Raw genomic sequence first — 21,989 nt, 5'->3', positions numbered from 1 at the left:
GTAAGAAGTTCCAACCTATGATCAGCATAGGGGTAGTACATAAACACCTGGTTTCTTTAAATGAAACTAAGTCCTCAGGGCCAGATGAATTGCATCCAAAGGTTCTAAAAGAGCTTGAGGATATAATTTCTGAGCCTCTGGCTATTATTTTGGAGAATTTTTGGAGAACAGGAGAGGTGCCAGAAGACTGGAGGTGGGCGAATGTTGTCCCCATCTTCAAGAAGGGAAAAAAAGACGATCCGGGTTAACTACCGACCCATCAGCTTAACATCTATACCTGGAAAAGTTTTAGAACAAATAATCAAACAGTCGGTCCTGGAACATTTAGAAAGAATGGATGTGATTACTAAGAGCCAGCATGGTTTTCTCAAGAACAAGTCATGTCAGACTAACCTGATCTCTTTTTTTTGAAAAAGTGACTACCTTGCTGGATCAGGGGAATGCTGTAGACATCGTTTATCTTGATTTCAGTAAGGCTTTTGATAAGGTTCCCCATACTATCCTTGTTGACAAGTTGGTAAAATGTGGTTTCGATTCTGTTACCGTTAGGTGGATCTGTAACTGGTTGACAGATCGCACCCAAAGAGTGCTTGTGAATGGTTCTTCATTCTCTTAGAGAGGAGCGACAAGTGGAGTGCCTCAAGGATCTGTCTTGGGACCTGTTTTGTTCAACATCTTTATCAATGATTTGGATGAAGGAATAGAGGGAATGCTTATTAAATTTGCAGATGATACTAAATTGGGAGGGGTTGCAAACACAGAAGACAGAAACAGGATACAGGATGACCTTGACAGGCTGGAAAACTTGGCTAAAATCAATACAATGAATTTTAACGGGGATAAATGTAAAGTTCTGCATTTAGGTAGGAAAAACCCAATGCATGGTTATAGGATGGGGGAGACTTGTCTTAGCAGTAGTATGTGCGAAAAGGATCTAGGGGTCTTAGTGACTCATACGCTGAACATGAGTCAACAGTGTGATATACTGGCTAAAAAGGCAAATGCAATTTTGGGCTGTATCAACAGAAGTATAGTGTCCAGATCACGTGATGTGATGGTATCACTTTACTCTGCTCTGGTAAGACCTCACCTGGAGTATTGCGTTCAGTTTTGGGCACCACATTTTAAGAAGGATATAGACAAGCTAGAATGAGTCCAGAGGAGGGCGACGAAGATGGTGAGGGGTCTGGAGACCAAGTCCTATGAAGAAAGGTTGAAGGAGCTGGGGATGTTTAGCCTGGAAAGGAGACGGCTGAGAGGTGATAGGATCACCATCTTCAAGTACTTGAAGGGCTGTCGTATAGAGGATGGTGTGGAATTATTTTCTGTGGCCCCGGAAGGTAGGACCAGAACCAATGGGTTGAAATTAAATCAAAAGAGTTTCCGACTCAACATCAGGAAGAACTTCCTGACCGTTAGAGCGATTCCTCAGTGGAACAGACTTCCTTGGGAGGTGGTGGGCTCTCCTTCCTTGGAGGTTTTTAAACAGAGGCTGGATGGCCATCTGACAGCAATGAAGACCCTGTGAATTTAGTGGGAAGGTGTTTGTGAGTTTCCTGCATTTTGCAGGGTGTTGGACTAGATGAACCTAGAGGTCCCTTCCAACTCTATGATTCTATGATTCTATAATAGAGCCCTGCGATGCTCAGGAGAAAGGCAAGCATATAAATATTTTTAAATAAATATTATTATTCAATGGAGAACATGCAAGTTTCAGCATACTGAAGTAGTTATAACAGTGCTATTGCACTGTGCTCATTTTCCAGGAGTATTGACAAGGTTCCATAATTATTGTGGGACAAGCCATTTGCAGAACAGAACATGTAACTGGTGATACAAAATATCAGCATGAGCAAATTAAAATAGAACTGCAGTTAAATATTAAATTATTGTCTTCTAGCTAAAAATGTTTGGAAGTAAAGGGAGGGCATCTGATGAAGGGAGCTTTGACTCTCAAAAGCTTGTATCCTGGGAATCTTGTTGGTTTTTAAGGTGCTCCTGGGCTCTTTTACTGTAGACCAACCCAGCTACTCACCAGAAACTATCTTGGATGTAAAAAGGTTGCTTTAATTTATATAGAACTGGTTAGCTCCAAAGGCACCCTCTTCTGGGAACTGAAGGCATTTCAAAGTCTTGGAAGAAGGGACTTGTGGATTTTGGTGGGTCTTCCACTACAGTTGCAGTCCCACATGTTGCAGCCCACTTGTTTATAAAGACCATTTGGCCGCCAGGTTCAATTTTTTGCTGCAGAAGTCAGACAGCAGGGGAAAGGATCTGTTCTGCAAGTGGAGTTTCACTCAGTTCTTTGGAACTAACCCAAATGGTTAAAAATTATAAATAATAAATAATGCCATAATAAAAACATACCTCTTCATTGCAAGCAGTCATTGTTAGCATTCCAACCTAAAAAAAATAAAAGATTAAGATGGTAATCAGTTCACAGAAGTATTTTTATTTATTTATTTATAATTTATTATATTTATATCCCACTCTCGGGCTTATTTGTTGACTCAAATATACTGAATTTTCTTGCTACAAGTTGAAATTGAAATAAAAATATTAAAAATATGTTGAGAAATTAGCCTCATTAGTTTAGCAAAGATTTTTAAATACCAAGGAAGCTGAACACACGCTGAAGTGTCTCCCATTGAAGTCACTGAGCATTCTCTACATATTTAACTTTAGCTAGATTATGCCCTTGACATTTTTCTCCATGAACAAAGATCATGCTCAGTGAGACATTCTTGCAAACAGGTCACTGCCAATAGAACATTTAACGATAATGCATGTTTCAGTTGCCTGCAGAACTTCCAAGCCACATCCAAACAAGTTTATTGATATTTACCAAATATTTTGATATATACAAGATAATTAAATGGCATGGTTGGACTTAAACCATTTTTACATAGAATCAAAGAGCTGGAAGGGACCTCCAGGTCATCTAGTCCAACCCCTTGCACAATGCAGGAAATTCACAAATACCTCCCCCCCCCAACACCTCCAGTGACCCCTGCTCCATGTCCTGAAGATGGCAAAAAACAAAAACATATACTTTGCTAAAATAAAATGAGGCTTGTGGAAGGGAAACTAGATTCTGCTCAAAGAAGCTGAAAATGTCAAAGTGCTAGGAATATGCTTATGGCAATGCTGTAATGCTGTTTAATGTAGCAGGGTCTATGTGGTATGATTGGCAGTGGGGGCCTTAGACAAGAAAGACCTGAATTTCCAAACATTACTCAGCCATGAAATTTACTGAACCATTTTGGGCAAGTCACTCTCTGTCTACAACAAAATGGGTAACTCCATGGATGCAACAGCACTGAGTTTCAAAGGAGGAAAGATAAGATACAAATGCTATAAATAAAACGAATACACTCACTGAGTTTTTGGGAAGCTGTTTGGGTACCATCTCTGTTGGTATGTCCCAACCACAACTGGCATTACAATTATTTGCCTTACTACAGTAGAATGGAATTCTGAATTCCACACTCATTAAAACCTTTCAGGCTAGTGAACCTTTTCCACTTTTACAAATTGCAGTCTAGCATTTCAATCACATACAAAGAATAACAGCAGTATACAGTTGCAGGGGGGGGGAACACTGCAGCCCTTAGAATTTACAATGAACCACTGAGAAAGGAAAGGGTAAGAGAATTGTTGGTTGTTGACCTCAGCTACATAACCCTCTCAACTCAAAGACTAAGGAGAAGTAAACACTATCTCATCGGTGATGTAGCCCAACTGCTGTTACCAGAACAAGGATTTATACCCTAATTAATGAGCTAGCAGGACCAAAAGGAACACTTCATTTCATCACAATATGTACAGAGAAGCTGAAATTAGATTTCTACACTCCTTTGATATGTTTGTTGATCCAATAAATTAAAGATGATACAGGGAAAACAGTAGGGCTGGAAGAGTATATTTAGTCCTCATGGGAAAGAGATCTGGTCATATGAACAGTGATGCATAGGCACAACAATGGAAATGCTCCTAAAGCATTAGAGTTCCAGATGTTTTAGGCAAGTGAGCTGAGCACACACAGGCAGCAACCAGGAAACGAAAGACGATCCCTTTACTAAAAGAAATAATTTCTCTATAGGATTTCAGATGGGAGAGTAGCAGCTTTCACAGGAGAGACATGGTCACATGAACAAGCCTATGTTGCCCATGTGTTACTTTCTCCATCCAAAGCCAACAAAGCCATAAAAGAGGCTGTTACATATCTGTCATGACCCCAACAGGCCTAAACCCAGGTGTGTATCTGGGTTGGTCTGAAGCAAAAGAATAAATTTAGAGTCCAGTGAGCACCTGAGAGCTCTGCCTGCCATAGCTTGGAATATAAAATGATGTGCAGAATTGTGAACTGGGGCCAATGGGTGCACACACTCTTTAACATCTCCAGGGGTTCCACCCACTTAGAATCATACATTTGGAAGGTACCTCCAGGGTCATCTAGTCCAACCCCTTACACCAGGGGTCCCCAAACCCCAGACCGGTACCGGTCTATGGCCCGTCAGCAAATGGGCTGCCAGCCCCCCGCCCCTACCCCACCGCAGCACCCTGCAGCCTCCCCCCCACGGCGCCTGCTCATCCCTCCATTTTTACAATGTTAAGCAGGGGAAAGCGCCTTCCAGGGTCTTTAAAAGCTCAACCCTCCCCCCGTGCGGCAGTAGCAGCGAGTGACCACTGAACAAGGGCAGCATCACTTGTTCAGCGGTCACTCACCGCTGCTTCCATGATTTCCCCTGTGGATCAGCTGATTGGTGGCAGGGGACGGGACCTGCACCCCAGGAAGATTATCACCCTCCCTGCATCACTGTGGGTGAATCAGTTCTGAAGACAGTCCAGCAGTTCAGCTACCTGGGGTGCATCATCTCCTCAGATGCCAAGATCGACAAGGAGATTGACAACAGGCTGGCAAAGGCAAACGTGCATTTGGCCGACTGCACAAAAGAGTGTGGAGCAACAAGCATCTGAAAAAAGGCACAAAGATCAATGTTTACAAAGCGGTTGTGATGACAACCCTCATCTACGGCTCCGAATCGTGGGTTTTATACCGTCATCACCTGCGACTCCTTGAGCGCTTTCATCAGCGCTGCCTTCGCACCATACTCAACATCCACTGGAGTGACTTTGTGACCAACACTGAAGTCCTCAAGAGGGTGGAGGTTACAAGCATCGAGGCACTGCTGTTGAAGACGCAGCTGCGCTGGGCAGGGCATATTTCTAGGATGGAAAACCACCGCCTTCCCAAGATTGCTCTGTATGGCGAACTGGGGTGCAGGCTGGTGGAGAACTTCTGTCTTCTTCAGACTAACTTCTAGGCCAAATAGCTTGGCAGCCTCTGCAAAGCAGGACGTCATATGCTGCAGAGCTAATACCGAGTGGGAGACGAGTGCAGCATCATCAGCAAACAGTAGCTCTTGGATAAGTTTTTCCATTGTCTTGGAGTGAGCCTTTAGTCGCCTCAGGTTGAACAGGCTGCCATCGGTGCGATAGCGGATGTAGACATCATCGTCATCATCTAGATGTACTGCGGCTCTTTGAAGCATCATGCTAAAGAAGATCGTAAAGAGAGTTGGCGCGAGAACGCAGCCTTGCTTTACACCTGTGCCTATTGGGAAGGGCTCCGAGAGGTCGTTGCAGTGTCTGACTTGGCCTCGCTGGTCTTCGTGTAGCTGGATGATCATGCTGAGGAACCTTGGGGGACATCCTAAACGTTCCAAGATTTGCCACAGGCCTTTCCTGCTAACGGTATCGAAAGCTTTGGTAAGGTCGACAAAAATCACATATAGACCCTTGTTCTGTTCCCTGCATTTCTCTTGGAGCTGCCTGAGAACAAATACCATGTCGGTGGCGCTCCTGTTAGCTCTGAAGCCACACTGGCTCTCTGGGAGGAGTTCTTCTGCAATGGTGGGCACCAGTCTGTTCAGGAGTATTCTGGCAAGGATTTTGCCTGCGATGGAGAGCAGGGTTATCCCCCGGTAGTTGGAGCAGTCTGACTTTTCCCCTTTGTTCTTGTGTAGAGTGATGATGATTGCATCGCGAAAGTCCTGTGGTAGTTTGCCTTGTTCCCAGCAGGTGACAAGTACTTTGTGAAGTGTGCTATGTAGTACTGTGCCCCCATGCTTCCAGATCTCTGGTGGGATTCCATCAACTCCCGCTGCCTTTCCACTTCTCAGTTGCTTGATGGCTTTAACAGTCTCTTCTAGGGTGGGGATCTCATCCAACTCTGTTTTCACTGGTTGAAGTGGGGTGAGGTGGATTGCTGAATCTTGAACTACGTGGTTGGCACTGAAGAGAACCTGAAAATACTCCGACCACCGGTTCAGTATGGATGCCTTGTCTGTGAGGAGCACTTGGCCGTCTGCACTATGCAAGGGACTCTGAGCCTGATATGATGGGCCATATACTGCCTTCAGGGCTTTGTAGAACCCTCTTAAATCACTAGTGTCTGCACACAGCTGGGTTCTCTCTGCAAGCTTGGTCCACCACTCGTTCTGAATGTCTCGAAGCTTGTGCTGGAGGCTGCTACATGCAGCGCGAAAGATTGCTTTTTTCCCGGGACAGGAGGGCTGAGCAAGATGTGCTTGGTAGGCAGATCTCTTTTTCGCTAGTAATTCTTGGATCTCTTGATTGTTCTCGTCAAACCAGTCCTTGTTCTTCCTTGTGGAGAACCCGAGGACTTCTTCAGAGATCAACAGGATGGTAGTTGTTAGGTGTTCCCAGAGTGCTTCTGGAGAAGGGTCTGTGGGGCAACTGGGATCCTCAATTCTTGACTGGAGTTCTGCCTGGAAGGCAGCTTTAACTTCGGCTGACTGAAGGCTGCCAACCTGAAGCTTCCTCCGAGGGATACCTCCTCTCCTGGGTGTGGGTTTAAAGTGAAGACGGAGATTGCAGCGTACAAGACGATGATCCATATGACATTCCGCACTGGGCATTACTCGGGTGTGTAAGACATCTCGAAGGTCTCTCTGGCGCACCAGAATGTAGTCGATAAGGTGCCAGTGCTTGGACCGTGGGTGCATCCAGGTTGTCTTCAGGCTGTTCTTCTGCTGAAAGATAGTGTTGGTGATGGTGAGCTGGTGCTCCGTGCAGAATTCTAGCAGGAGGCGCCCGTTATCATTGCAGTTGCCAATGCCGTGTATGCCAAGTACTCCTTTCCAGGCTTCCGAGTCTTTACCTACTCTGGCATTGAAGTCGCCAAGGATGATCACCTTGTCCTCTGTAGGCGTCTTCCGTACGAGGTTGCGTAGATCAGCATAGAACTTGTTCTTTTCTGCAGGATCTGCTTGAAGGGTTGGGGCATACACACTGAAGAGTGTTGCATGCTGCTTGTTTTGAAGTGGGAGGCGCATGGACATGATGCGATCTGAGTGACCTGTTGGCAGGTTTTCAAGTTTGGAGGCAATGGAGTTCCTGACCATGAAGCCAACGCCAGAAAGGCGGCTCTCAGCCTTTGACTTACCCGACCAGTAGAGGGTATAACCAGCACCGTGTTCTTGAAGACTACCTTCCTCAGGGAAACGGACCTCACTGAGAGCTGCTATGTCAATATTCAACCTGAGAAGCTCGTGGGCAACTAGAGCAGAGTGTCGTTCAGGGCGACCACTGTCTACTGTGTCAAGCATGGTTCTGATGTTCCAACACGCAAGCTTTAGTCTTTGCACACTTTGTGAGGCAGGTGCATGCCTTTTCTTTGTTGTTATTTTTCGACCGCAAGTAAGGATGCCCGTTGACTGCGGCTAGCCAACTGGGGTGGGGGAGACGAGCTTTGTTTAGGCCACCTTTTCTAGGCCCCTCTCCGTGTGGAGCAAGCAGTGCTGTCCCTAGATAAGGCTGCTTGGTCGTTCAGGGTGCTGCCGAAAAATGCTTTCGTCTCCGGGTCAGCATCAGGTGACCAATACCCTGAACTGCCTACATGCAGGATCGGGACTGCAGCTTCCAGTGGCATCTTCCACCTGCCGTTTTGCCCCTTGCCCATCGCTGCAGGACTTGGTGTGTTGTGGGTTGTAGATGTGGATATACCCTTCAGGCCTGCGCAGAGGAATTTTTAGGTGAAGCACAGTGTGCGCAGTACTGGCTCCACCCTTTCACCTTGGGGTCATCGCCCTTGGCCCAGTAAGCCAGGACGCCGGCAGCGAGTCCTCCAGGTGGTAGGTGTTACATTAACAAGCTCTATCTGCCCGGGTTTGATGTTAAGAGTTTTCCTTCTCTTGGCTGGCGAGGTTGGTGAGCCCAGCCTGCCCATCCGGTTATACTGCCGGACATTCAGTCGCACCATGACGTGGCAAACTCTGTGAGAAACGGGGGGGACCAGTGGGAAGGTGTTGCCATGGATGCAGTAATGCAGGAGAGGCCATTGCAGTGACCATCTGCCAGGCATAGCCAGACAGTGACCATGCGGCGTTCACTACACCGGGAAAGGAGAGGCTATGTATTGAGCATACACTTTCTCTGGGGGGGGCAGGATACCCAAGAGGGAGCCCCCCCTCCCCCCCCAAAAGTAGTAATCTGAACAGATTTGTATCAAAATATTTCTCTCTCAACTACAGAGAAACATGTTGAAAAACTGTTCTAAATGCATACAAATACATCTCCTCACTCCAACATTTCAGATTCAGGGAAATCTACAAAGGGTTCTGCAAGAAAAGTTCCCTCTTTTCTCTCATCCCTGGTATAACCTCCAAGAAACTTCTCCATCTCATCCAGTTTCAGGAAGGAACAGGCAGGACTTACCAAACTCGTGCATTTAACGGGCTCCTTCTGAACCTTCTCTGTGGCAACCTCCTTCTCCTGTTCAGCTGCATTCAGCAGGAGAGAACTTTCCAGGCTTGCTTCAATCAATTGGCCACCACCAGAGTTCTTGAGTTTATCCGCAACCTTTTTATTCTCTTTCTCAAGCCTGATTTTGGCCAGCTGGGCCTCCAGCATCCAGTGTTCTTTTTCCTGCTCCAGTTTTGCAATCTTTTCCAAACTCTGCTGTACCTTGAGAACAAAGAATAGAGAGATATTTCAGGCTGAAGAGATGGGAAAAGGTAAGAATGGAAGAGACAGGAGGGATTACTCAAAGTAGCATGTAGCAAGCTGACCCACTGATACATAGCAGACTTGGGCACAGGGCTGAGAAAGTCGGCACAGGGCACCTACACATGGTTCTGGCATGCTTTCAGGTGGTCTGTAGGGCTTTTGATAAACTCCATATTTGCATGAGCAAGTTTCCTAGCATTCAGGATTACAAACATTGCCAAATGACTGCCAGGTTCTCTCATGAGTATTCAGACTCTTTAAGCAAAAATAATGTCACAGAGAAAAGAACAGTAAGGAAATGAGGACCAGTGTAAGACTGGTGTGACGTATTTTAGATCAGAGGTGGCCAAACTTGCTTAATGTAAGAGCCACAAAGAATAACATAACAATGTCAGATGTTTGAGAGCTGCAAGGAAGGAAGGAAAACACATTGATAGGGAGGGAGAGGTGGAATGAAAGCAACTTTAACTTTAAATGCATTATCCACACCAGTCGACAGGATGCAGGGGCTTCAAGAGCCAAACAATATGTGTGGAGCCACATGTGGCTCCCAAGCTACAGAGAGCTTCCATTATTTTGGAATGAAAACACATGACAATGGCAAAATCCATGGCTGCCTATCAGAGTCAACTTCATCTCCAAAATGACAGGAACAGATGCCTATAGAGACCAACTAAATAAAGCTTGTAACATAGATGATGTGTGTACTTTAAAAAATACCCATTACTATTGCTTCCCCCCATATGTGAAAAGTTTTGGTGAAACCATGCCCATCATGGAATATGCCCCACACCTATTGAGAAACCACCACATTATGGTTCAAGAGCCTCAGGAGGAAGTCCATTCAGGATTTCTCTTCAGTAGCTTACTGAAATCTAAATGAGAGAGAATCAAACTCTGGCAGGACCTCCAAGAGAGTGGCTTTACCCTCTGAACATTGGAAATGAACAGTGGCTTTACCCTCTGAACATTGGAACATACCAGCAGCCAAGTCATCTAATCCTAGGTCTGGTTTCCTTGTTCCAAAAACTCTGGTTTCACATTTTTAATATAATGAGCAGCAGTGGAACCAGACTGTTGTCTCCTTTACATAAGTCATTCTGACTCATTCTCCCATACCCCAATTCTGAGAAAGTGAGTCCAATGGTGAACACCAAAGCAAAACTTCTGTTTGCCTTTCCACCTGCTTGGGGGGGAATGACCAACTGAGTACACACTTGACTTTACATCTCTTCACAAAGACTCGGAGAAATTGAAAGCTAAGCCAGACAGCACACACAATCCCAAGGCAGAGGCAGAACTACATATCAAACAGCTCTGCTTGGCTTTTTGAGCCCAGGCCCAGCATCTTTAGGGGGTCTGACTATCAAAGAAACTTCCCCCTTTAGTCCTTCATTTCGCAATCAGATTGTGCTTGGCTGACATGCAAAACTCTGGATGTAAGCATAATCCTCCCTTAATTGTGGATTTCAGAAGACATGTGCGCTAACTGAAGTTAATACAGTGTGACTACCGAAACAAAAATGCCGATTCACTGAGCACACTAGATTTCAGAACAGCTGCATGTCAAATCAGAGAATACCTGCTGCGCGAGGCCTTCTCTGCTCTCAGTGGAACTCAGAAGAATTCTGCGGTTGGCCAAGGCCTCTTCGTAAGGCACTGAATCACAGCATGGCTGGAGCCAAAAGACACACGGACTTCAGTGAGTCGGGTTACAGATGAGACGTGTTAGTTTCCCCACTGCCCTTCCCTTGCTAGTGAAAGTCTTCTTGGATGCTTCCCAGTCCCTTAGTGGTAAAGATCTGCATGGAATATACTGCAGTTGAAGGAGTGGGGAGAAGGGAAGAGAAAAGATGCAGCTGGGGCATGGCTGTAGCCAGCCTGCAGTGGCCCTGGGCAAATATGGCCGGCAGCAAGGGGAGGGGGGCAGCCATATGTATTCTGTGAGCAGGCTACATCACAAACAAGATATCAAGTTGTTGACTTTTTTTGGCAGGAAAATAATCTGAAACTGCATCATACAGCACAGGGGCTTAAGAGTTGATGCCAGGGGAAAATAATTCAGGGCAGAGGGATGGATGGCAAAAGAGGCTGAGCAGGATGGCATAGGCACTCAGAAGAGAGGGCACACCAGTGACTATGGTAGCTCTTGGCTAACACCCAAGAATCCTACTCTACTACAAGCAGCTCCTGAGCTCTACTGCCTGTCTGCTTTTCCCAGCTGAAACCACCATCCCCAAATGCTGCAACATATTAAATAAAAACTGGTTTACAGCAATGTGATTTCTAGTTTCCCTACAGCCATTCCTGCAATAAGAAACCAGCTAGGGCCCCTCTTAAACAAACAGCCGTGTAGTAGGTGGCTGCCTGGAGAACCCCTTCCTGCTTCCCATTGCCCTGAAAAGGCTGAGACTCCTCTCATCTGTATCCAGCACTCCTCCTGCTCTGCAATCTTCTTCTTTCCCCAGCTCCACCCTGAGGAAGTATACAGCACAGCAGACAAAGCAGTTCCACCCACAACAAAGGCCTTCTTTTATAGAGGAAAAGAATCCAATCCCACATCAAAAGAATTTCTAGAGCATGTCCAAGGGATCAGAGTTCCTCTGTGCTATGGCTATTGTACTTGAAAGGGCACAAACCTTCTTCAGTAATTTCATGTACGCAGTGGCTTTCTTCTTGTACTGAAGCATGCATTCGGCCGAGAGGGGGTTGATAAACTCCATTCCTCCCTCAGGCCCATAGCTCAATGAGGCAGTGAAGCAGTCTAAATTGTTGCTAAAGAATGAAGCAACCTAGATATAGGGAGGCAATCATTTAAAGCAGAGCCAGAGTAACAAAAAAACCTACCAGGCTTACCAAACACACACACACAGAATCATCTGCATCAACAATGCAAATATATAATATAGTTTGAGAGGTTTCATCCATACTTACATAGGCCTCTCTTATAGAAATCTATTATGTTGCAAAATGAAGCTGCAAAGTAGAGCTATCCTAAGAGCACAGTAGGACCTCGTTTTCTAGAACAACTGCTAGTCTAAGTGAAACTCATTATTAATTTTAAAGTTCAAGTTTCTAGGTCTTGTGGACACAGAAGGAAAGTAACAGTAAAAACCTGTGGACAGTTGTATCTGCCAGTAGCTCCAAAAAAAACAGACACATTTAGACAGTGTTACTTAGGAAGTAAAAATTCTTCACTCTGCACTATTTTCTAACCTCCCCTTACTCCTTTTCTAGAAACCAGCTGAGGCCCCTGCAAAAGTCTGTCCCACCCCATCCCAATCCACCCAAAGTTATGAGGGGCATGCAGGCAGCAACATTACTAACCTCCAGTCTTAACAACCCACTAACCTTAAACCTTGCTTCTGCTCCATTAAAAGTCAGATTGAGCTCGTGTTTTCTCCATAGAATCCTATTTATCTCCCCTCTTTCCTTCCTTTATACCATTTTAGTTCCCAGTAACCTATCTGTATCTTCAATTCCCGCACCCCAACAAAAAAAATTCATTCAACACAACAGGTCAAGTAGATGTATATATAAATGTATATATTTTGGTGCACATAAGAACATGCTTTCTGGCTGAAGAATTTCATTCTGCTTAGTTTTACCCCAAAGGAATGCAGCGCAAGAGCAGCAGTGTTTTCTAGAAGTGCCCCGATTTTGCTAATAACAGGTCTTTTCCACTCATCTCTAGAGAGCCTGCAGGCTAGTCTTAGTTTTGCAGCCCTGGCTAAGGCTGCTGCTATCGCTTCAGGTGAGGAGAGAAAATTACCTTGCCCGCTCCATTTGTTAACGCCACCACAGACGATAAGATGCAGTCATTGGTGGTTATTAGCTTCTGCGTGGCTGTTGGGAGCTCATGCTCCAAGGCAGCTTTTTGACTATAATGCTTGGAAATATCTATAATCAGAAGGGATTAAAAGTTGCATCAGCCATGCACACAACCTTATTCAAAGCGCATTTGAAAACTCTCTCTTTCCTCCTGTTACTAAACTTTTTTTTTCTTTCCGCAAGATAATCCAAGACAATTAAATGTCTCTTGATTGTATGAAGGAGAGGAGTTGCTCTTGTCCGCTCTTTGGCAGGCCAGCATGGGGTAGAAGATAGTGTTAAATTTGGACCAAAAAGACCCAAGGTTCAAGACTCTGCTCAATCATGAAGCTCACTGGAGACCATGGGTCAAACAGCATCTTTCAGCCAACCCAACTTGACAAGGTTGTGATAAGGATTTTTTTTAAGGGAGGGAAAGAGACAGAAGACAGAGATACAAATATTAAATTGTCATTTCTCCTTCTATCTCTGACATGTACATGGCAGCTTTTCAACTGCTACCATATGGAATCAGGCATCTCCACAGACACACACAAGATTCCCTCTTTCCTGTCTCCTGAGAACTTCTGTAATAGGAAATATGCTGCTCTGCTCAGTCGTCAGCATCTCTATCAATGCCAACATCCTCATTTAGGCTAGCCAGTGCCAACAACTAAAACTAATGTGGATGTTGATATTATGCTTATACATTTGGAAGGTTGAGAAATATTTGCCAGTTTGCTTAGAACAAACACTGTCAGAACCAGCCATAACATAAACAGCTATTATCTATAGCTGTACATGCTCAAGGCTACAGGCTCAGCCCTGGGCATCACTTGTTTATGGGATTCACTGGACAGAGCTAGAAAAGATCTCTGTCTAAGACACAGAGAGCCTCTGCCATTCAGAATGATAATCAGACTGACTTCATACAAAACAGCTCCTTAAACACAAGCTTTTGTCATCGTACATTTTTGTGCCTTTTGAAGATTTAATTAAACATTTGCTTTTTCAGGGCAGTGCAACTCAAAGCAAACACCAATCTAATGACACCTTGTGGTCTGTTCCTTGTATAGGGCTTGGAAACTGAACATTTCCAGGTTTGTTGCTACATCTGAACCAATCACTATGGTTTGTCTCTTACGTACAAAGGAAGTCTTTGATTTCCAAGTCCCATGCAAAGAGAGGAGGCATTTGAGCCTGAAGAACTCCAATGCTTGTTCTGGCAACCACAAATCACAGCTCGTTATCATTTCTGAATGCAGCTACTGTCTTCTGGCACTTACACAGCCATTTTTATTTGGGTTGTGGGAAGCCAGCTGCTGGTTAAGTCAACCAAACAATTGGGGAGAAATGACCCTTTCATCTACTGGGAAAGTTTCTGATGGGCCACTGCCCTGGAAGGCCACTGACACCCAGAAACAAACAGAGCCAAGCACCAACAGCCCCACCAACCCTGAAGGCAGATGTCATCACCAATGTCACTGACTGAGTCTGAGCTGAGCAGCCCCTGAAGTGCTGGCTTGCTGAGCTGCTATGTGCCTTGTTCCTGGGCCATTTAAGCCTTGTAACCTGCCCCCCCCCACTCAGCAACCACATGGGTAGATATCCACAAGCTGTCATACCTCTTAGTAAGCTGCTAATTGACAACAGAGCTGTTCAATCATTCTACTGGAAAAGCTACTCATGCATAAGTCTGTCTCACCTTTCATGATATCATGAAACCCATGAAGAGCAGATGCAACATGTGTGAACACTGAGCTGAAGTTTGTCCGAAGCAGCCTGTCTGGCTTTGTGCCTAGAAGTTACACAAAGAGGAGCTAAATCTTAATACAATTATTATTCATCTTCCAAAACCAACCAGCACCAGGCAACCAAATTAAACGGTTTTCCCTGTGAGTCCCATTTGGTTAAGGGACACAACCAAAAAAGGCCATAAAAGAAGCAACAAGCACTCAGTAAGTTTTCAGTTTCTTAAGTCCAAATCTAGAAAAGAAACCCAGCTATGTTGACTAATGCTGACATTAAGATCAGGTTCAGATTCCTGATCAAATAGGAAATTCTGAAGGGGGTGGAAGGAATCATGTAAATACTATCATTGTATTGTGAAGCATTCTAATGAAATCTCTTTTAATTGGGCCCCCAATATATCTCAGGCTTAATTTTATACATACATGCTCTCAACCCTAATATACACTGGTCATGGTTCTATTATCATACAGCAACGAATGAGGTATCTGCAACTGAGTAACATCAGTCATTTTTGGGTGAGCCCTGAAGAAACTGAGTACAGAACTTCATGTAATTAATGCCTGTGGAACTTCAGGTGGTCTTTGTGCTCATAATGCTATTACCTGTTCTTTAATTTTGTAATCTACCTGTATTATTTATTGTGCTTAGTGGTGTGCATGCATTGTTCTCCAATCTTGCTTCATTATCTACATTACACTGCATTTTTAGCGCAATCCCCAATGTTGTTGGTTTATGTATGTATTATATTGTTCTTACAGCATTGGTTTTTAGATGTAATCCACCTGAAGAGGAGGATTATAAATGAAGTAAATATTTAAGGATCCATTTTCAGTAGTAAAAATCCCAGGTGGGGCACTTGGAAACAACAAGAGTTTAAACTGTATGAAATGCAGTACAACCCAAGGAAGGAAATGGAACTCCTCCTATTAAAGATCTCTCCAGGAAAAAAACGGTCTGCAAAAGCCTTTGATGGCCAAGTATTGATCCTAAAAAGGCTGGAAACAGTCCAAATTTGTCTTCCAAAACGGGTGCTGCAGTATATCTTCCATGTCACAGACAGATGACTTTCAAACCATTTCAACATTTGTGTAATAAGCAACACTCACACATCACAAAGGTTAGATGAACTGTTAACTAAGACATGTTTCCTGCAGATATTTGTTAAATGGAGCCTATCAACAGCCTCAAAAGGTACCACACTGTCACCAGTTATCAGCAAGGCACAAATATTTGGACACATGCCCCTTAGCACATTAGCTTTTCAAGCATGAAGAGATTTGCACTTGAATTTTAAATCAATTGCTAGCTACTCCAGGGTACATGTGCTCTGCTAATTCCTGCCCTACCCCCTATCAGCCTGAGAGGAATCAATATTTTAAAAATAAAAAGCAAGCCAAGTAACAGGCAAGCCATGGTATGTTAAAACCTAAAATGGTATTGTTGCTGTTGTTCAGTTGCACAGTCAAGTCCAACTCTTTGCGACCCCATTGGTATTAAGAGCTATGAAATAGACAGGGTCACAATTGTAACATCCTTGAATGCACACAGGAATCTTCATATGTTTTATGCTGGTTTCACTCACTGGATTTACTCTTTTCTAAAAATATATAAAAATATTTAAACTCAACCATGTACTACACTGTTTATTTATGACCCTCTGGCAACCAGGCTTATATTTTTTTATGACAAGGAACGAACATGTGCAATTGGTCTGCCCCAACCTGAGTAGTCCGGACAGTTTTTGTTGAAAAAACAATATGTTTTGCATTTTAAAAGGTTCCAACGCTCCACCACAGAGCTTTAGAGTAGATCATTACAAACATAAGTCTCATAATACTCTGCCCTTTCTTAGCTTTCAAACTGAGTTTGGGCTTCTAGGTTTAAAGCAGAAATGAAACAGCTTTAGAAGGCATATCACTGCAATTTTGGGAAGTGGAGCATTTATTTTTTCTAATTTTTTTTAAATGTCTATTTCTGGAACTTCAGAACTTACACTAGTAGTTTTAGATCAGCCTCACTTTAAGCTTTGTTTTAAAAGTTTCTTGAAATGAACACAGAATATTTTATGGCACTTCCTTTTTCAATTCCCTCCAGATTCAAGCTTCATTTCTGGAAGAGCCTGAACAGCAGATGTCTTCCTCTCTCTCCATGACCTCCACATCACTAGGCATCTAGGTCCTCTTTTTCAATAAAAAGAGACAATGACATAGGCACAGTGTAACATCTGCCTACTGCCCTATAAAAAGCTTCCATTTGTACTTGAATAAGATAACACTGAAATGTGGAAGTTTCAGCATCCTCAAATGTTCCCACTGCAGTTGCCAACAGACGCTTACTTGGTAAGGCAAGAAGACTAATATACGTGTGCAGCTTCTCAAAGACAGCCGTCAGCTTCCTCATGTCGTTTTGGAGCTCCATGTTCCTGGCTCTTAATGCAGCTGTGCAAAGAGAAGATTCACACTCTTCTTCCAAACTAGGAACATATGAATTTATGTTTTTAAGAGTGAGTATAGTGGTTTTGTTTGCTTACATGACATGTTTTTTCCAGAAAAGATGATAAATACATTTCAGGGCACTTTCCCAAAAACCACACATCTGAAAAAGCTATGCAAGTGAAGCTTGAGGGGGAATCTCGGGGGGGGGGGGGGGCTATCAGCACATAAACATGGAGCAGATGCTGCTATCTTCCTGGATTTGTTTCAGATGTCATGATAAACTGAAACCTCAGCTTGTTGCACAATCCCTGGTTGGTGCGCAGTACATAACAGTTTATTTATACAGCATTTTCTTATCCCAGCTTTTTGCTAAAGAGCTCAGGGCACAGTATATGGTTCTCTCCCCCTCTATTTTTTAACTACCCAACAACACTGTGAGGTACATTAAGCTGATAGTATGGCCCAAGGTAATCCAGGAAGTTTCAGTGAAGATATGGACAAGAACCTGGGTCTCCCTGGTTCTAGTCTAACACTGTAACCACTACACCACACTGGCTCATAATAGCCACCAGTGAAGTCTGCTGCATGTCTCCTTTCCTACCTCAAAGCATAATCCCCAGAGCCTATCCCAAACTTTTGCATTGCTGGGGTACCAGCAAAGTCTCACTACATGTGTAGCTCAATCACTATTGATTGGATGCAATAAATGGGGTGGGGAGAAAGCCAAGCCTCTTAGATCTGCAAAGGAAACTGTTACCTCCTGTCTAGTTACTTCAGTGCATCTCCTAAGCTTTTATATACGGGGATAAAAAGAGATTTTACACAGCCCTCACTTTCCTCCCCCACACCCTCAATTTGCCATTTCAACTGCATCCCCAAACCTCGCTTTCTCTCAGTGATAAAAGAAATATATAAGAATAACCAATATACTCTCTTGGATGTAAAGAAAGGGAAAAACAAGGTATGGCTATAGGTGGGCTATGAACTGCTCAGGACTGTAAGGATGTTTTATGCAGAATGGCTTTCTATTGTATATGTCAACAAACTGAAAAACATATGTTATTAAGAGGTAACTTTTGTTCCACTGCCTTTTGAAGTTCCCCTTGGGAGAAGCTATTGCTTGATGAGTCATCACTGTAAAGTTATCACTGCTGAATGCTGCTGGCTCTGTACCCAGGAGGATGGGGATGAGGTGTTACTGAACAAACTGAGACTTCTGAATATGGGCATAATGAGAAATGAGAGTTAGTGCAAAGCACAGGGAACAAGTACAAACTGTGGTTGAGAATCCTAGCTTAGCACCCAGCAATAAGTCACAGTTTGTTGAGCACCCTGCATTTAGACGCCTTGATGAGCCAGAGATTAAGCAAACTGTGTTTTGTCATGACATCTGAATAAAGCTCTAGAGAAATTCTTCTGTTTGCAATTTCCTGCATTGTGCAGTGGGTTGGACTAGATGATCCTGGGGATCTTTTCCAACTCTATGATTCTATAGACATCTTTTTTTCTGGCTGATTGAGGGCTTTTGACACATTTTTGTGGCTGTAAAACTGGGAACAGCCTAGAAGTTCTTTCCAGTGATGGTTCTTCCCATTTGACACAATGAATTTACGGAAAGGAATCATGTCTTTAGCATCCTGTCTTAAACACTTAGCCTACATTCTGGGGTCAAATGCTTCAGTTGCATTCTTTGAACCCATACTAGGTAGTATTAGCCTGCAAGCTCTTCACATTGCAAAAAAAATGAAAAACAAAGATTCTGGACTGTCCAGTAGAACACTGATACAAAAACAAATAGACATTTATTGCTTTTTCCAGCCTTGGAAAGTACAATGACCAGGAGTGGAGCACAAAAGGAAGTAAATTTGCTTGCTTGTTCAAGAAATGCTAACAGGAAGGTTTTCAATTAAGAATTAGTTTAAATAGAGAGCCAGTTTGGTGTAGTGGTTAAGTGCGTGGACTCTTATCTGGAAGAACCGGGTTTGAATCCCCACTCCTCCACTTGCACCTGCTGGAATGGCCTTCGGTTAGCCATTAGCTCTGGCAGAGGTTGTCCTTGAAAGGGCAGCTGCTGTGAGAGCCCTCTTGGCCCCACCCACCTCACAGGGTGCCTGTTATGGGGGGAGAAGATATAGGAGATTGTAAGCTGCTCTAGAGTCTCTGATTCAGAGAGAAGGGCAGGGTATAAATCTGCAATTCTTCAATTCTTCTTCTTTAATGGGTGCACCAGACTACTAAAGCTTTAGCTGATTAAACAGAGGTGGCTAAGTCCATTAGGTGAGAGAAAAACTTAATAAATGGACCTCAAGTTACTTTGATTCTGGCTGTTACTGTAATAGAATTTGAAAACAAGTTAACAAGTTCTCACACATTTGTTGCATTTTAGGAAAATATATGTAACTCTAGGCATATTATGATAAGAAAATGATTAAAATTATATAATAACATGTTGAAGATTAAACACTATTGAAATTGCACATATACCTTCTTCTAACTCTTCTATAAAGAGACAGCTTAGGATGCTGCCAACTTTCTAAGAAAAGAACTACAGCCACCAAGAATAGCATGCTAAATCCCACAGAACTGCTTTGCCAATGGCAGAGCCTTGCATGGCTGGGAAAAGGTGTCAGTAGGAAGGGACTCATAGAGGGGGGGGTGCTTCCCAGCAGCAGAGGACATGCATGTGACAGCAGGATGTGCTTTCCACTGACAGAACATACCACCCCTTCATCACATGGAGTGGCAAGATACAACCCATAACATCTGACCCACCATATATATTCGAAGAGAGTTTCGAGTTCATGTTCAGGGGAAAACCAGGGTGGACAAAGCTGCTATAATGGAACTGAGAACCCCTAGCTGTAGACACTTACATTGCCAGCAGTACTTATGAAAAATACTCAAGAATCAGAGGCACGTGACCCAACAGCTCAAAGAATCCAACAAGTGATAAGCCACATACTGATTTAAAGTTCCCATTTAGCAGGTAAAAAGAAAAAACAGAATAAAAATACCTTTTCAACTGGTATGGAAGAATCTTCCTGAGAAAGCGGACATAAGATGTTAAGTAGTCAGAAAAGGATTTCAATTTCACAGCTGTTTCCTTTTTTAAAAAGAGAAAAAAAATAATGTAAGCTGTATTTGAGATATTTAGTACCAGCCTGTCTTGGAGGGGGAACTTGGCAAGAAGGTTAACACTTTTACCAGCACTGTGACAGTGTCCTCTGTGATACTCTCAAATAAGAGCAGCATTCCTTCCTCCAGAGGGCGAACGTAGGATGCATTTTCATGGAGATACTGTGAAAACTGAATGCAGAAAGAGCAGTTAGTGCTTAACTGGTACTGCTCGCCAAACAGTGCAGCTACATCAAGGCCAAGAGTTTTGCATTCTAAACAGCAGTGTGCATTCAGTATAAACTGAACCAAATAAAGCTATTGTGGGGTATTACTTAAGTTGATACAACTGAGCCTGGAAAAAGTCATTTTTTCCCTTGCTTTTATTTGGGTCAGCTATACGGTGAACCAGGCCCAGCTGAGGTGGTGCAGGGCTTTCAGCCCCCCCCCCCCCCACAACCTCACCCCCTCTTGCACCTGCAAGAGAGAATCAACTGGGGTGGTGGGGAGCTGAGAGCTCTGCACCACCTCAGTTGTGGCAGGCCTGCTCCACTTGCATCTCAGTTTCAACCAAGAAGCAAGAGAAGCCAGCTCACGATTGGGTGGTGAGAGCCAGCACCACACTGCCCCAGCTGGGTTTCAACCAAGCTGCAAAGAGAAGTCAGCACAGGATTGGATTTTTGCAAGGCATGGAGGAAAAAAAGGTTCCCCTTAAATGCCTTTTCGCCCTCCATGCCTTTTGCAAGCATGGGGCCTTTGAACTCTGAAGCAGTAAGTTCACTTGCAGCACAGCTTGCAAAAGGCACTTCCCCCCTCTATTAAAAACAATGGAGGATGGGGGCACCTTATTCTGGGGCCCACAGAATTGGGCCTGCTGGCCTAATCTTTTAAAAACTTGGGAGAGGGGTGTTTGAGGAGAGGCATCAATAGCTATGCTGCAAATTTGGTGTCTTTACCTCAAAAATCAGCCCCCCTACCCTACAGACCCCTATAATGGTCCCCAAAAGGTATAATGAAGCCCAAAAAAATCCAGAAATCCCAAATATTTCTCTAATCCCAAAACCATATTGAGATTTTAAAATATCAGGAAATCCCAATTTTGGTGGCACTCAATATACCTAAACCCAAAACATACTGATTTTTTTTTCCACATCCCTAATTCTGAATACTCCCCCAGTCCACGATTAGCAAGAAATAATGGCAATGTTTCTGCACAGCCCATTTGGTGCAGTAGTTTAGTTTACAGAACCTGGTGAAGGAGGAGTCAGTGGAAGAAACACTGAGACAAAACTTTTGTGCAGCCAATAACTGAGGAAAGTTGGATTTATTCTTTAAAGCTGCTACACAAAACAGAGAAGTGGTAGGATGGTGTGGTGTAACAGTCAAGAGTGCTGGACTAGGATCTGGGAAACCCAAGTTCCAATCCCTGCTCTGCCATGGAAGCTTGCTGGGTGACCTTGGGGCAGTCATAACTCTCAGTCTAACCCAGGGGTGGCCAAACTGTGGCTCTGGAGCCACATGTGGCTTTTTCACACATATTGTGTGGCTCTCGAAGTACCCACTGCCCCATTGGCTGGCTTAGAGAAGGCATTTCTCTTTTTAAATCACTTCTCCAAGGCAAGATAGCTAGCAGCTTGGAAAATGCATTTAAAATTAAAACGTGCTTTCTTCCCACCTCTCCACCCTTCCTTCCTGTCCTCCAGCTCTCATATATCTGTCATTCATGTCTTGCGGCTCTAAACATCTGATGTTTATTCTGTGTGGCTCTTATGTTAAGCAAGTTTGGCCACCCCTGGAACCTAACTCACAGGGTTGTTTTGAATATAAACTGGAAAAGAAAATTAT

The 21,989-nt window shown here is 43.8% G+C and overlaps 1 protein-coding gene across 1 annotated transcript in view; it reads right to left on the bottom strand.

The window, feature by feature from the left end:
* Positions 1 to 21,989, bottom strand: part of PPP1R21 (protein phosphatase 1 regulatory subunit 21) — a 63,736-nt gene that overhangs the window by 13,822 nt on the left and 27,925 nt on the right. The window contains exons 10-18 of the mRNA XM_060248914.1: positions 20,235 to 20,336; positions 20,045 to 20,133; positions 16,932 to 17,068; positions 14,549 to 14,641; positions 12,806 to 12,933; positions 11,673 to 11,825; positions 10,616 to 10,708; positions 8,743 to 8,991; positions 2,368 to 2,403 (exon numbers count right to left, since the gene is read on the bottom strand). Coding sequence (XP_060104897.1) covers positions 2,368 to 2,403; positions 8,743 to 8,991; positions 10,616 to 10,708; positions 11,673 to 11,825; positions 12,806 to 12,933; positions 14,549 to 14,641; positions 16,932 to 17,068; positions 20,045 to 20,133; positions 20,235 to 20,336 — 1,080 coding nt within the window. The remainder of the gene's footprint in view (positions 1 to 2,367; positions 2,404 to 8,742; positions 8,992 to 10,615; positions 10,709 to 11,672; positions 11,826 to 12,805; positions 12,934 to 14,548; positions 14,642 to 16,931; positions 17,069 to 20,044; positions 20,134 to 20,234; positions 20,337 to 21,989) is intronic.

This window comes from Heteronotia binoei, chromosome 1 (assembly GCF_032191835.1).
Source record: "Heteronotia binoei isolate CCM8104 ecotype False Entrance Well chromosome 1, APGP_CSIRO_Hbin_v1, whole genome shotgun sequence".
Lineage (NCBI taxonomy): Eukaryota > Metazoa > Chordata > Lepidosauria > Squamata > Gekkonidae > Heteronotia > Heteronotia binoei.
This window is presented reverse-complemented; position numbering and strand designations above follow the sequence as displayed.